The sequence below is a fragment of the Leptodactylus fuscus genome, chromosome 8, assembly GCF_031893055.1.
Source record: "Leptodactylus fuscus isolate aLepFus1 chromosome 8, aLepFus1.hap2, whole genome shotgun sequence".
Classification (NCBI taxonomy): Eukaryota; Metazoa; Chordata; class Amphibia; order Anura; family Leptodactylidae; genus Leptodactylus; species Leptodactylus fuscus.
Window position 1 is genome coordinate 98,156,103 of NC_134272.1, and position 17,620 is coordinate 98,173,722.

The following is a 17,620-nucleotide window of genomic DNA, read 5'->3' on the forward strand; positions in this document are numbered from 1 at the left end:
GATGTCAGACACAGGGACACGGACAGACATGGAGATGTCAGACACAGGGACACGGACAGACATGGAGATGTCAGACACAGGGACACGGACACACATGGAGATGTCAGACACGGGGACATGGAGATGTCAGACACAGGGACACGGACAGACATGGAGATGTCAGACACACGGACAATGGACACACAGAGATGTCAGACACAGGGACACGGACAGACACAGGGACACGGACAGACACGGACATGTCAGACACAGGGACACGGACAGACACAGAGATGTCAGACACCGGGACACGGACAGACACGGAGATGTCAGACACGGGGACATGGAGATGTCAGACACACGGACAACGGAGAGACATGGAGATGTCAGACACAGGGACACGGACAGACATGGAGATGTCAGACACAGGGACACGGACAGACATGGAGATGTCAGACACAGGGACACGGACAGACATGGAGATGTCAGACACAGGGACACGGACAGACACGGAGATGTCAGACACAGGGACACGGACAGACACGGAGATGTCAGACACGGGGACATGGAGATGTCAGACACACGGACAACGGAGAGACATGGAGATGTCAGACACAGGGACACGGACAGACATGGAGATGTCAGACACTGGGACACGGACAGACATGGAGATGTCAGACACAGGGACACGGACAGACATGGAGATGTCAGACACAGGGACACGGACAGACACGGAGATGTCAGACACAGGGACACGGACAGACATGGAGATGTCAGACACAGGGACACGGAGATGTCAGACACAGGGACACAGAGATGTCAGACACAGGGACATGGACAGTTTCAGTGGTCAGAGAAGGTTTGATGGCTTGTAATCTGTTTCTCCACAGAACGAGGAGCCTATATTTTCTAAAGATGGCAGTCGCTTTTTCATGACGGTCCCTGTAAAACAAGGTGGCCGTGGAGAGTTCCATCACATCGCCATGTTTGGGGTGCAGGTGAGAATCCACCTCCGTATTGTCCTGCAGCCCATTACTCTGATCTGATGAGTTGTAGCTCCTCTGGTGTGTGGGCGCCGTGCGCCATAGTCACTGGTGGTATTACTGACAGATACCCCCGAGCAGACATTATTATCGCCACATACGGAGTAGCGTTCTGCTGCCGCTCACCCCTCACAGTGTTCAAACCATCACATGATTTCCTCTCTTATTTCCGGAGCATTTCATGTACTAAGTAGTGTAGTATAAAGACCTGGCCGCTGGGTTATGGGATGGCGCAGGAGGTGGCTGACGGGTGGACAGACAAGGGAAGACTGTCAGCTCTTGTGTCTTGCTGACTTCACACGGTGACTGTGCCATGAACGCCTCCTGCCAGTACAGAACAAGATGTCTCGTAGGTTCAGGTTCTGGCTCGCCCCAACCTCACCTGCTAGTACTGACATCGCCTTATAAACCATCGCTTCTGTTTACAGGGAAAAAACGACAGAATCAACATCCGACATCTGACCTCGGGAAACTGGGAAGTCATCAGGATCCTGGCCTACGACGAACCATCTGAGAAGCTGTGAGTATCCCCCACCAAGAATCGGGACGCCGTCACATCGCGGCTATTTCCATCTCTTCCATTCATGAGAGTGATGTCATGACTTACTGCTCATACATAGGGTTCAGCCCATCTTGACTTTTCAGGATCGATTTTAAAATCCGATTTCCGATCATTTTTCATTCGAACCCGATCTCGATCCCAATTCCGATCCCAATGCAACTCAATGGGATTTTTTTGCTAATGGGAGATCGGATTTTAAAAGCAATCCTTTTCACTATACAGCATGGAATCTAAGAATTGTACGCTTTATTTGTTAGACTCCACGCTGTGTAGTCAATCACTAAGTAGCCGGAGGATTTTTTTTTATTTAATCCTCTGGCCACTTAGTCCCCCCTGGTGTCCACTTACCTGCAGAGATGGCAGCTCCGGTGCCCACTGCTCTTCTCGCCTCGCTGCCCACTGCCTCACAGATTAGGAGAGTGTTGGCGGGTACTGGGAGGGGACACGTCACGTCTCCCCGCCCTGTACCCGCCCACACTCTCCTAAGCCTCAAGCCCCGCCTTCCTAGCTCTTTAAACACTATCCTGGGAGGCGAGAAGAGCAGCATGGAGGGCCAGCGAGGCGAAGAACACCGGAGCAGCCATCTCTGGAGGTAAGTAACTACTAGAGATGTTAGTTTAGTCTCCTATTAGAATGAATGGAGGCAGCCGGCGCGCAGAGGGTTAAGGCTGTGTGCCGGCTGCTTCCATTCATTCCTATGGATCCTCAGCGGAGCCTTCACACTGAATATACACTATATACTCAGTGTGAAGGCTAAGCAAAGCATTGTGGGAAATGGTACCGATCTCGATCCCACCTAAAAAGATCGTGTTCAGAATTTTGATCGTGATCGTGAATTTTTCTCGATCGCCGATCAGAATTCGATTTTTTTCCGAACACAATCGCTCAACCCTACTCATACAGTCACATGTAGAGATCATGTGAGTGATCCACCGTACACAGTCACATGTAGAGATCATGTTAGTGATCCACTGTACACTGTCACATGTAGAGATCATGTGAGTGATCCACCATATACAGTCACATGTAGACATCATCTCAGTGATCCACCGTACACTGTCACATGTAGAGATCATCTCCGTGATCCACCATATACAGTTACATGTAGAGATCATCTCAGTGATCCACCGTACACTGTCACATGTAGAGATCATCTCAGTGATCCACCGTATACTGTCACATGTAGAGATCGTTAGTGATCCACCGTACACAGTCACATGTAGAGATCATGTTAGTGATCCATCATATACAGTCACATGTAGAGATTATGTTAGTGATCCACCATATACAGTCACATGTAGAGATCATCTCAGTGATCCATCATATACAGTCACATGTAGAGATCATCTCAGTGATCCACCGTATACTGTCACATGTAGAGATCATGTTAGCAATCCACCGTACACAGTCACATGTAGAGATCATCTCCGTGATCCACCGTACAGTCACATGTAGAGATCATGTTAGTGATCCACTGTACACTGTTACATGTAGAGATCATGTGAGTGATCCACCGTACACAGTCACATGTAGAGATCATGTTAGTGATCCACCATATACAGTCACATGTAGAGATCATCTCAGTGATCCACCGTACACAGTCACATGTAGAGATCATCTCCATGATCCACTGTACACAGTCACATGTAGAGATTGTTAGTGATCCACCGTACACAGTCACATGTAGAGATCATGTTAGTGATCCACCATATACAGTCACATGTAGAGATCATCTGGCTCTTTATTTTTCGGGTCCCCAATGCCCGGTGCTATGGTAAAGCCAGTGTAAGCTGTTCTCCTGCTCCATATCTTCAATCTCACTGCCTTGTTTACATTGTATCAGAATTCTCTGGCAAGTTCATTGATTGATTCTGTGCACTAGCAGCCTCTTATCTGCAACCTAGCAGTCTTAAGAAACGGCACAGAGTAGTAGCGTGTAACAGCAGCCATAACCGAATATGGAGAAAGTAATTGCCTGAAATGTGGAGAAGAAATGAGATTTCTTTAATAAGACCTAGTACAAAGTTTCTTACTTTCACTTGTACTATTTATTTCTGGAAAATTATTTAGAACTGGAGGTAAAAAGATTTAACCGGAAAATGTAAACTGTAAAATAAAAAATGCATATACGAAACAGCATAACTTTATATGTCCACACACCATCGGCACATACAGGACACGACTGGTGGGTGGATTGGAGGTATAATAGTCCTTGGGGTCTCGTGGGTATGGGCGGGGGTAGGGTGGGTGACTTGGGGTATAATAGTCCTTGGGGTCTTGTTGGTATGGGTGGGTGACTTGGGGTATAATAGTCCTTGGGGTCTCGTTGGTATGGGTGGGTGACTTGGAGTATAATAGTCCTTGGAGTCCCGTGGGTATGGGCGGGGGTAGGGTGAGTGGGTGACTTGGGGTATAATAGTCCTTGGGGTCTCGTGGGTATGGGCAGGGGTAGGGTGGGTGGGTGACTTGGGGTATAATAGTCCTTGGGGTCTCGTGGGTATGGGTGGGGGTAGGGTGAGTGGGTGACTTGGGGTATAATAGTCCTTGGGGTCTCGTGGGTATGGGCAGGGGTAGGGTGGGTGGGTGACTTGGGGTATAATAGTCCTTGGGGTCTCGTGGGTATGGGTGGGGGTAGGGTGGGTGACTTGGGGTATAATAGTCCTTGAGGTCTCGTGGGTATGGGTGGGGGTAGGGTGGGTGGGTGACTTGGGGTATAATAGTCCTTGGGGTCTCGTTGGTATGGGCAGGGGTAGGGTGGGTGGGTGACTTGGGGTATAATAGTCCTTGGGGTCTCATCTTCCCCTCATTTGGTGGCAGCTGGACACATATTGGGCAGCGATCCCCACAGTGGCCTCCCATCGTGTGATTGATTATTTCTGTCTGTACTTGATCCCTACGATTTGTGCAGCGCTGTGGAATATGTTGGCACTACAGAAATGACATGTATGATTATTACATGGCGGCTTGCTGCTGTTACCCCTTGCCTGTGCCCCATGACCAGGTCTAGGGTACCATCTGCCCCAGTCCATCTAGGCCACGTGTACTGTCACGGCCGTTTGGCTTTGTCCAGACTTGTCTGCAGTTGATAAAAAATGGATCAGAATTTGTTTTTTTTTTAAGCAAAATCTTTCAATGGTTCGGATATATGAAAAGTGCAGAGCACATGGGGCACGGATTACCATGGGGTGACTAGGGGAGGGCACATGGGGCACGGATTACCATGGGGTGACTAGGGGAGGGCACATGGGGCACGGATTACCATGGGGTGACTAGGGGAGGGCACATGGGGCACGGATTACCGTGGGGTGACTAGGGGAGGGCACATGGGGCACGGATTACCATGGGGTGACGAGGGGAGGGCAGATGGAGCACAGACTACCTGGGGTGACTAGGGGAGGGCACATGGGGCACGGATTACCATGGGGTGACTAGGGGAGGGCACATGGGGCACGGATTACCGTGGGGTGACTAGGGGAGGGCACATGGGGCACAGACTACCGTGGGGTGACTAATGGAGGGCAGATGGAGCACAGACTAGCGTGGGCTGACTAGGGGAGGGCACATGGGGCACAGACTACCTGGGGTGACTAGGGGAGGGCACATGGGGCACAGACTACCGTGGGGTGACTAATGGAGGGCAGATGGAGCACAGACTACCTGGGGTGACTAGGGGAGGGCACATGGGGCACAGACTACCTGGGGTGACTAGTGGAGGGCACATGGAGCACAGACTACCTGGGGTGACTAGGGGAGGGCACATGGGGCACAGACTACCTGGGGTGACTAGTGGAGGGCACATGGAGCACAGACTACCTGGGGTGACTAGGGGAGGGCACATGGGGCACAGACTACCTGGGGTGACTAGGGGAGGGCAGATGGGGCACAGACTACCTGGGGTGACTAGTGGAGGGCACATGGAGCACAGACTACCTGGGGTGACTAGGGGAGGGCAGATGGGGCACAGACTACCTGGGGTGACTAGTGGAGGGCAAATGGGGCACAGACTACCGTGGGGTGACTAGGGGAGGGCACATGGGGCACAGACTACCGTGGGGTGACTAATGGAGGGCAGATGGGGCACAGACTACCTGGGGTGACTAATGGAGGGCAGATGGGGCACAGACTACCTGGGGTGATTAGCGGAGGGCACATGGGGCACAGACTACCTGGGGTGACTAGGGGAGAGCACATGGGGCACAGACTACCTGGGGTGACTAGGGGAGAGCACATGGGGCACAGACTACCTGGGGTGACTAGTGGAGGGCACATGGGGCACAGACTACCGTGGGGTGACTAATGGAGGGCAGATGGAGCACAGACTACCTGGGGTGACTAGTGGAGGGCACATGGGGCACAGACTACCTGGGGTGACTAGGGGAGGGCACATGGGGCACAGACTACCTGGGGTGACTAATGGAGGGCAGATGGAGCACAGACTACCTGGGGTGACTAGGAGAGGGCAGATGGGGCACAGACTACCTGGGGTGACTAGTGGAGGGCACATGGGGCACAGACTACCTGGGGTGACTAATGGAGGGCACATGGGGCACAGACTACCTGGGGTGATTAGCGGAGGGCACATGGGGCACAGACTACCTGGGGTGATTAGCGGAGGGCACATGGGGCACAGACTACCTGGGGTGATTAGCGGAGGGCACATGGGGCACAGACTACCTGGGGTGACTAGCGGAGGGCACATGGGGCACAGACTACCTGGGGTGACTAGTGGAGGGCACATGGGGCACAGACTACCTGGGGTGACTAGTGGAGGGCACATGGGGCACAGACTACCTGGGGTGACTAATGGAGGGCAGATGGAGCACAGAGTACCTGGGGTGACTAGGAGAGGGCAGATGGGGCACAGACTACCTGGGGTGACTAATGGAGGGCAGATGGAGCACAGAGTACCTGGGGTGACTAGGAGAGGGCAGATGGGGCACAGACTACCTGGGGTGACTAATGGAGGGCAGATGGAGCACAGACTACCTGGGGTGACTAGTGGAGGGCACATGGGGCACAGACTACCTGGGGTGACTAGTGGAGGGCACATGGGGCACAGACTACCTGGGGTGACTAATGGAGGGCAGATGGAGCACAGACTACCTGGGGTGACTAGTGGAGGGCACATGGGGCACAGACTACCTGGGGTGACTAGGAGAGGGCACATGGGGCACAGACTACCTGGGGTGACTAGTGGAGGGCACATGGGGCACAGACTACCTGGGGTGACTAGTGGAGGGCACATGGGGCACAGACTACCTGGGGTGACTAGTGGAGGGCACATGGGGCACAGACTACCTGGGGTGACTAGGAGAGGGCACATGGGGCACAGACTACCTGGGGTGACTAGGAGAGGGCACATGGGGCACAGACTACCTGGGGTGACTAGCGGAGGGCACATGGGGCACAGACTACCTGGGGTGACTAGCGGAGGGCACATGGGGCACAGACTACCTGGGGTGACTAATGGAGGGCACATGGGGCACAGACTACCTGGGGTGACTAGTGGAGGGCACATGGGGCACAGACTACCTGGGGTGACTAGGAGAGGGCACATGGGGCACAGACTACCTGGGGTGACTAGGGGAGAGCACATGGGGCACAGACTACCTGGGGTGACTAGTGGAGGGCACATGGGGCACAGACTACCTGGGGTGACTAGGAGAGGGCACATGGGGCACAGACTACCTGGGGTGACTAATGGAGGGCACTTGGGGCACAGACTACCTGGGGTGATTAGCGGAGGGCACATGGGGCACAGACTACCTGGGGTGACTAGTGGAGGGCACATGGAGCACAGACTACCTGGGGTGACTAATGGAGGGCACATGGGGCACAGACTACCTGGGGTGATTAGCGGAGGGCACATGGGGCACAGACTACCTGGGGTGATTAGTGGAGGGCACATGGGGCACAGACTACCTGGGGTGACTAGCGGAGGGCACATGGGGCACAGACTACCTGGGGTGACTAGCGGAGGGCACATGGGGCACAGACTACCTGGGGTGACTAGCGGAGGGCACATGGGGCACAGACTACCTGGGGTGACTAGGAGAGGGCACATGGGGCACAGACTACCTGGGGTGACTAGGAGAGGGCACATGGGGCACAGACTACCTGGGGTGACTAGGAGAGGGCACATGGGGCACAGACTACCTGGGGTGACTAGCGGAGGGCACATGGGGCACAGACTACCTGGGGTGACTAGCGGAGGGCACATGGGGCACAGACTACCTGGGGTGACTAGCGGAGGGCACATGGGGCACAGACTACCTGGGGTGACTAGCGGAGGGCACATGGGGCACAGACTACCTGGGGTGACTAGCGGAGGGCACATGGGGCACAGACTACCTGGGGTGACTAATGGAGGGCACATGGGGCACAGACTACCTGGGGTGACTAATGGAGGGCACATGGGGCACAGACTACCTGGGGTGACTAGTGGAGGGCACATGGGGCACAGACTACCTGGGGTGACTAGGAGAGGGCACATGGGGCACAGACTACCTGGGGTGATTAGCGGAGGGCACCCACCAAAATGCAGCAAGTCCTATCCTTGTGTGTGAACAAGCTTGTACTATTGTGTTGCGAGTCCCTAACGCCATAATGTTACACTTATATGTTTGGATCCCTCTTTGTTTTTGCTGGGTGTTGTAGTTCACCCATAAGTCATTGCTCTTCTGCTTGACAGATATTTCCTCAGCACAGAAGATTCTCCACGAGGACGGAAGTTGTACAGGTAAGGAACCTGCAGGCTGAAGAGAGCTGACGTGGGATTAGGCCCTGGATATAGTCATGAGACTTCCAGATACCCTCGTCTTGTGAATGCCGTCTGCCCCAATTCCTGCATGCGGCTGACTAGACCTGGCAGTTAGCAGCTCTTGCTCCCTGTGCAGACCTGTAGCCGAGTGCTCAGACTCGGGCCCCTGGTAGGAGCTGCACGGCCTGAGGCCCCTTCTTTTATTTGCTGTATATTGTTACCTGAGTTCTACAAGGCTCTTCTCCTATCTCATGTGTCTGGGGTCCCGACTCCTAGTGTGGGGTCTGCACAGGGTAACGTGTGCTGTTATATGCTCATTGATCCTGTCCTTGCAGCGTCTACGTCTCTGGTTTACTGAACCGTGAGTGCCTCTCGTGTAGATCTGCGTGCGAGCAATGTTCCTACGTTAGTGCAAAGTTCAGTCCCTTGAACCATCACTTCCTGCTGCATTGTAAAGGTAAGGCCCCCATTCACTGCCGAAAAGCCAGGGCAACTGGGGCAAAGAGGTCATCATCATCTCCTACCTGGGACAGAGTTGTCATGATACAGCCTCACACATGGGGGGCAGAGCTCCCATCATCCACCTCATACCCGGGTATCAGAGCTCTCATCATCCACCTCATACCCGGGTATCAGAGCTCCCATCATCCACCTCATACCCGGGTATCAGAGCTCCCATCATCCACCTCATACCCGGGTATCAGAGCTCCCATCATCCACCTCATACCCGGGTATAAGAGGTCTCATCATCCACCTCATACCCGGGTATCAGAGGTCTCATCATCCACCTCATACCCGGGTATCAGAGCTCCCATCATCCACCTCATACCCGGGTATAAGAGGTCTCATCATCCACCTCATACCCGGGTATCAGAGGTCTCATCATCCACCTCATACCCGGGTATCAGAGGTCTCATCATCCACCTCATACCCGGGTATCAGAGGTCTCATCATCCACCTCATACCCGGGTATCAGAGCTCCCATCATCCACCTCATACCCGGGTATCAGAGCTCCCATCATCCACCTCATACCCGGGTATCAGAGCTCCCATCATCCACCTCATACCCGGGTATCAGAGCTCTCATCATCCACCTCATACCCGGGTATAAGAGGTCTCATCATCCACCTCATACCCGGGTATCAGAGCTCTCATCATCCACCTCATACCCGGGTATCAGAGCTCTCATCATCCACCTCATACCCGGGTATCAGAGCTCCCATCATCCACCTCATACCCGGGTATAAGAGGTCTCATCATCCACCTCATACCCGGGTATCAGAGCTCTCATCATCCACCTCATACCCGGGTATCAGAGCTCCCATCATCCACCTCATACCCGGGTATCAGAGCTCTCATCATCCACCTCATACCCGGCTATCAGAGCTCTCATCATCCACCTCATACCCGGGTATCAGAGCTCTCATCATCCACCTCATACCCGGGTATCAGAGGTCTCATCATCCACCTCATACCCGGGTATCAGAGCTCTCATCATCCACCTCATACCCGGGTATCAGAGCTCTCATCATCCACCTCATACCCGGGTATCAGAGCTCCCATCATCCACCTCATACCCGGGTATCAGAGCTCTCATCATCCACCTCATACCCGGGTATCAGAGCTCTCATCATCCACCTCATACCCGGGTATCAGAGCTCCCATCATCCACCTCATACCCGGGTATCAGAGCTCTCATCATCCACCTCATACCCGGGTATCAGAGCTCTCATCATCCACCTCATACCCGGGTATCAGAGCTCTCATCATCCACCTCATACCCGGGTATCAGAGCTCTCATCATCCACCTCATACCCGGGTATCAGAGCTCCCATCATCCACCTCATACCCGGGTATCAGAGCTCTCATCATCCACCTCATACCCGGGTATCAGAGCTCTCATCATCCACCTCATACCCGGGTATCAGAGTTCCCATCATCCACCTCATACCCGGGTATCAGAGCTCTCATCATCCACCTCATACCCGGGTATCAGAGCTCTCATCATCCACCTCATACCCGGGTATCAGAGCTCTCATCATCCACCTCATACCCGGGTATCAGAGCTCCCATCATCCACCTCATACCCGGGTATAAGAGGTCTCATCATCCACCTCATACCCGGGTATCAGAGCTCTCATCATCCACCTCATACCCGGGTATCAGAGCTCCCATCATCCACCTCATACCCGGGTATCAGAGCTCTCATCATCCACCTCATACCCGGGTATCAGAGCTCTCATCATCCACCTCATACCCGGGTATCAGAGCTCTCATCATCCACCTCATACCCGGGTATCAGAGCTCTCATCATCCACCTCATACCCGGGTATCAGAGCTCCCATCATCCACCTCATACCCGGGTATCAGAGCTCTCATCATCCACCTCATACCCGGGTATCAGAGCTCTCATCATCCACCTCATACCCGGGTATCAGAGCTCTCATCATCCACCTCATACCCGGGTATCAGAGCTCTCATCATCCACCTCATACCCGGGTATCAGAGCTCTCATCATCCACCTCATACCCGGGTATCAGAGCTCTCATCATCCACCTCATACCCGGGTATCAGAGTTCCCATCATCCACCTCATACCCGGGTATCAGAGCTCCCATCATCCACCTCATACCCGGGTATCAGAGCTCTCATCATCCACCTCATACCCGGGTATCAGAGCTCTCATCATCCACCTCATACCCGGGTATCAGAGCTCTCATCATCTCCTTGTCTATGCTGGTCTCCGACAGCCCAGTTGCAGTCAGTAAGATGTAGAAGATGTTTTTCCTCCATTTCTTTTTGCATGGGTGCGGACATTATATAAATGTCAGGCAGATGACATCACTGATGCTGCAGTTGCATTGACAAATCTGGTGGCCTCCTCTAAGGGCCTCAGGAGGTGACACTGTGAGCTTGTACTGTCTGATCTGAAAATAAGAACACAACGTCCCTGTCATCTGCTGCATGCAGTAACCATTGACCACTTCCCACTGCTCGTACACAGAGTCCAACATATACAAGGTGGGATTGCAGAGGATTGGCGTGTCCTACATCCAGCAGTAGACAGGTAGACTATTCTTTCTGTAACTAGATACATAGGACCAGACTCTCTCCTGGACATCACCATCATCTCCTCCCTGCCGCTGTATGTTTTTATGCAATTTACACCACAAAATTTAGCACATGCAGTGTGGCCGCAATATTTGTGCCATTGTAGCCCACTGTGTTATTTGGAGTTGGCGTGGAGACAAGGAAGGGAAAGTTTGCTGTTTGATGTGGAGGAGCAACTTCTCTGCTCGACACCAGCTGTAAGGCAACCAACATAGGAAAGACACCAGACCCGGCTTGCAGAAGGATGGCAATGGAATACAACATTCCCTCATAAGAGATTCCCCCCCCCCAAAAAAAAATAAAAAATAAAAATAAAAAAAAAAATCTCCGGAAACAAGTCGTCTGCCCCTATCAACACACTGCTGCTTCCTTCTACATTACTCTGCTCCTGTCCTTTTCCATCAAAGACAGAAGGACTCCTATCTCTCTCTATCACTGCACTGACACACAGCCTGTGCTCCTGCTCTAACAGTGTGACAGACAGAAGGACGCCTATATCTCTCTATCACTGCACTGACACACACAGACTGTGCTCCTGCTCTAACAGTGTGACTGACAGAAGGACTCCTATCTCTCTCTATCACTGCACTGACACACACAGACTGTGCTCCTGCTCTAACAGTGTGACAGACAGAAGGACGCCTATCTCTCTCTATCACTGCACTGACACACACAGCCTGTGCTCCTGCTCTAACAGTGTGACAGACAGAAGGACTCCTATCTCTCTCTATCACTGCACTGACACACAGCCTGTGCTCCTGCTCTAACAGTGTGACAGACAGAAGGACGCCTATCTCTCTCTATCACTGCACTGACACACACAGCCTGTGCTCCTGCTCTAACAGTGTGACAGACAGAAGGACGCCTATCTCTCTCTATCACTGCACTGACACACACAGACTGTTCAGCTGCTCTAACAGTGTGACAGACAGAAGGACTCCTATCTCTCTCTATCACTGCACTGACACACACAGCCTGTGCTCCTGCTCTAACAGTGTGACAGACAGAAGGACTCCTATCTCTCTCTATCACTGCACTGACACACACAGACTGTGCTCCTGCTCTAACAGTGTGACAGACAGAAGGACGCCTATCTCTCTCTATCACTGCACTGACACACACAGACTGTGCAGCTGCTCTAACAGTGTGACAGACAGACACAAGGACTCCCATATCGATTAATGGAAACAGTCAGAGACGTCACCTGTAAGCTGTAACGTTGTTCCTGTACTGTATTTACCCAAGTGTTTTTCACAGCCCTGTGTACAGCCACTATATACTATATACCATTATACAGTCAACATATAGTGATAGTTTCGATATACTTGAGTTGGGGACCCGCTTTGATGTATTCGTCCCCCCGTGCTGAAACCCTAGTTACCCCCGTGCTGAAACCCTAGTTACCCCTCTGCCCCGACCTCATCATTCATCCAGCCCAATCCCCGACCTCATCATTCATCCAGCCCAATCTCTGACCTCATCATTCTTCCAGCCCAATCCCCGACCTCATCATTCATCCAGCCCAATCCCCCGACCTCATCGTTCATCCAGCCCAATCCCCCGACCTCATCGTTCATCCAGCCCAATCCCCCGACCTCATCATTCATCCAGCCCTATACCGACCTCATCGTTCATCCAGCCCAATCCCCCGACCTCATCGTTCATCCAGCCCAATCCCCGACCTCATCGTTCATCCAGCCCAATCCCCGACCTCATCGTTCATCCAGCCCAATCCCCGACCTCATCGTTCATGCAGCCCAATCCCCGACCTCATCGTTCATCCAGCCCAATCCCCGACCTCATCGTTCATCCAGCCCAATCCCCGACCTCATCGTTCATCCAGCCCAATCCCCGACCTCATCGTTCATCCAGCCCAATCCCCGACCTCATCATTCATCCAGCCCAATCCCCGACCTCATCATTCATCCAGCCCAATCCCCCGACCTCATCGTTCATCCAGCCCAATCCCCGACCTCATCGTTCATCCAGCCCAATCCCCGACCTCATCGTTCATCCAGCCCAATCCCCGACCTCATCGTTCATGCAGCCCAATCCCCGACCTCATCGTTCATCCAGCCCAATCCCCGACCTCATCGTTCATCCAGCCCAATCCCCGACCTCATCGTTCATCCAGCCCAATCCCCGACCTCATCGTTCATCCAGCCCAATCCCCGACATCATCATACATCCAGCCCAATCCCCGACCTCATCATTCATCCAGCCCAATCCCCGACCTCATCATTCATCCAGCCCGATCTCATCGTTCATCCAGCCCAATCCCCGACCTCATCGTTCATCCAGCCCAATCCCCCAACCTCATCGTTCATCCAGCCCAATCCTGACCTCATCATTCATCCAGCCCAATCCTGACCTCATCATTCATCCAGCCCAATCCCCGTCCTCATCATTCATCCAGCCCTATACCGACCTCATCATTCATCCAGCCCAATCTCTGACCTCATCATTCATCCAGCCCAATCCCCCGACCTCATCATTCATCCAGCCCAATCCCCGACCTCATCGTTCATCCAGCCCAATCCCTGACCTCATCATTCATCCAGCCCAATCCCCGACCTCATCATTCATCCAGCCCAATCCCCGACCTCATCATTCATCCAGCCCAATCCCCGACCTCATCATTCATCCAGCCCAATCCCCGACCTCATCATTCATCCAGCCCAATCTCTGACCTCATCATTCATCCAGCCCAATCCCCCGACCTCATCATTCATCCAGCCCAATCCCCGACCTCATCGTTCATCCAGCCCAATCCCCGACCTCATCATTCATCCAGCCCAATCCCCGACCTCATCATTCATCCAGCCCAATCCCTGACCTCATCATTCATCCAGCCCAATCCCCGACCTCATCATTCATCCAGCCCAATCCCCGACCTCATCATTCATCCAGCCCAATCCCTGACCTCATCATTCATCCAGCCCAATCCCCGACCTCATCATTCATCCAGCCCAATCCCCGACCTCATCATACATCCAGCCCAATCCCCGACCTCATCATTCATCCAGCCCAATCCCCGACCTCATCATTCATCCAGCCCTATACCGAACTCATCATTCATCCAGCCCAATCCCCGACCTCATCATTCATCCAGCCCGATCTCATCGTTCATCCAGCCCAATCCCCGACCTCATCGTTCATCCAGCCCAATCCCCCAACCTCATCGTTCATCCAGCCCAATCCTGACCTCATCGTTCATCCAGCCCAATCCCCGACCTCATCGTTCATCCAGCCCAATCCTGACCTCATCGTTCATCCAGCCCAATCCCCGACCTCATCGTTCATCCAGCCCAATCCCCGACCTCATCGTTCATCCAGCCCAATCCCCGACCTCATCGTTCATCCAGCCCAATCCCCGACCTCATCATTCATCCAGCCCAATCCCCGACCTCATCGTTCATCCAGCCCAATCCCCGACCTCATGGCAAATGCTTATTATATAAATTAATTCTAAATATAATTTTCTATTTTTCTGAATGTTGAGTGTGATCATAAATCTCATGTTTCTCTTTTCTGTGACAGGTCCGGGAGTCCACATGTTCACTGTCCACAACACAAGTAACCCTTCAGGTTAGCCTCATTGCTTCCATGTTAAAGGGATTATTGATCAGAAGTTCCTGGGGTTACATTACATCAGGGGGACCTGGGGGTCCAGAGGTATATTACATAGGGATCATGGGGTCCTAGAAATGTATGCTGTGCACTGATGAGTAGACCCCAGGGGTATATTGCATAAGGGTCAGGAGGATCTGGGGATATGCTATATCGGGGTCAGGGAGGCCCAAGAGGGTATATTACCCAGTAATCAGGGGGCAGGGGATATATTATATGGAGATCAGGGCATCTTGGGGTATAATGGACAGTGATCAGAGAGTCAAGGGGCCTGTATTGTAAGAAGGGGCCATGGGGTATATTACACAGAGGGTTCGGGGGTATATTACACAGAGGGTTCGGGGGTATATTACACAGAGGGTCCGGGGGTATATTACACAGGGGGCCCGGGGGTATATTACACAGGGGGCCCGGGGGTATATTACACAGGGGGTCCAGGGGTATATTACACAGAGGGCCCGGGGGTATATTACACAGAGGGCCCGGGGGTATATTACACAGGGTCCCGGGGGTATATTACACAGGGGGCCCGGGGGTATATAACATAGGGGGCCCGGGGGTATATAACACAGGGGGCCCGGGGGTATATAACACAGGGGGCTCACGAGTATATTACACAGGCGGCCCGGGGGTATATAACACAGGGGGCCCGGGGGTATATAACACAGGGGGCCCGGGGGTATATAACACAGGGGGCCCGGGGGTATATTACACAGGGGGCTCACGAGTATATTACACAGGCGGCCTGGGGGTATATTACACAGGCGGCCTGGGGGTATATTACACAGGGGGCCCGGGGGTATATTACACAGGGGGCCCGGGGGTATATTACACAGGGGGCCCGGGGGTATATAACACAGGGGGCTCACGAGTATATTACACAGGCGGCCTGGGGGGTATATTACACAGGGGGCCTGGGGGTATATTACACAGGGGGCCCGGGGGTATATTACACAGGGGGCCCGGGGGTATATTACACAGGGGGCCCGGGGGTATATTACACAGGGGGCCCGGGGGTATATTACACAGGGGGCCCGGGGGTATATTACACAGGGGGCCCGGGGGTATATTACACAGGGGGCCCGGGGGTATATTACACAGGGAGCCCGGGGGTATATTACACAGGGAGCCCGGGGGTATATTACACAGGGGGCCCGGGGGTATATTACACAGAGAGCTCGGGGTATATTACACAGAGGGCCTGGGGGTATATAACACAGGGGGCTCACGAGTATATTACACAGGGGGCCCGGGGGTATATAACACAGGGGGCCTGGGGGTATATAACACAGGGGGCTCACGAGTATATTACACAGGCGGCCTGGGGGGTATATTACACAGGGGGCCCGGGGGTATATTACACAGGGAGCCCGGGGGTATATTACACAGAGGGCCCGGGGGTATATTACACAGGGGGCCTGGGGGTATATTACACAGGGGGCCCGGGGGTATATTACACAGGGGGCCCGGGGGTATATTACACAGGGGGCCTGGGGGTATATTACACAGGGGGCTCACGAGTATATTACACAGGGGGCCTGGGGGTATACTACACAGGGGACCCAGGGGTATATAACACAGGGGGCTCACGAGTATATTACACAGGGGGCCTGGGGGTATATTACACAGGGGACCCGGGGGTATATAACACAGAGGGCTCACGAGTATATTACACACGGGGCCCGGGGGTATATTACACAGAGGGCCCGGGGGTATATTACACAGGGGGCCCGGGGGTATATTACACAGGGAACCCGGGGGTATATTACACAGACGGCCCGGGGGTATATTACACAGGGGGTACGGGGATATATAACACAGGGTTCTCACGAGTATATTACACAGGGGGCCCGGGGGGTATATTACACAGGGGGCCCGGGGGTATATTACACAGGGGGCCCGGGGGTATATTACACAGGGGGCCTGGGGGTATATTACACAGGGGGCCTGGGGGTATATTACACAGGGGGCCCGGGGGTATATTACACAGGGGGCCCGGGGGTATATTACACAGGGGGCCCGGGGGTATATTACACAGGGGGCCTGGGGGTATATTACACAGGGGGCCCGGGGGTATATTACACAGGGAGCCCGGGGGTATATTACACAGGGAGCCCGGGGGTATATTACACAGGGGACCTGGGGGTATATAACACAGAGGGCTCACGAGTATATTACACAGGGGGCCTGGGGGTATATTACACAGAGGGCCCGGGGGAATATTACACAGGGGGCCCGGAGGTATATTACACAGGGGGCCCGGAGGTATATTACACAGGGGGCCCGGAGGTATATTACACAGGGGGCCCGGAGGTATATTACACAGAGGGCCCGGGGGTATATTACGCAGGGGGCCCGGGGGTATATTACGCAGGGGGGCTCGGGGGTATATTACGCAGGGGGGCTCGGGGGTATATTACGCAGGGGGGCTCGAGGGTATATTACGCAGGGGGGCTCGAGGGTATATTACGCAGGGGGGCTCGAGGGTATATTACGCAGGGGGGCTCGAGGGTATATTACGCAGGGGGGCTCGGGG

The 17,620-nt window shown here is 53.7% G+C and overlaps 1 protein-coding gene across 1 annotated transcript in view; it reads left to right on the forward strand.

Annotated features, from left to right (window-relative positions):
* The window catches only part of DPP10 (dipeptidyl peptidase like 10), a 206,770-nt gene that overhangs the window by 126,032 nt on the left and 63,118 nt on the right, over nt 1–17,620 (forward strand). The window contains exons 11-15 of the mRNA XM_075285494.1: nt 870–977; nt 1,451–1,542; nt 8,276–8,323; nt 8,680–8,801; nt 14,995–15,042. Coding sequence (XP_075141595.1) covers nt 870–977; nt 1,451–1,542; nt 8,276–8,323; nt 8,680–8,801; nt 14,995–15,042 — 418 coding nt within the window. The remainder of the gene's footprint in view (nt 1–869; nt 978–1,450; nt 1,543–8,275; nt 8,324–8,679; nt 8,802–14,994; nt 15,043–17,620) is intronic.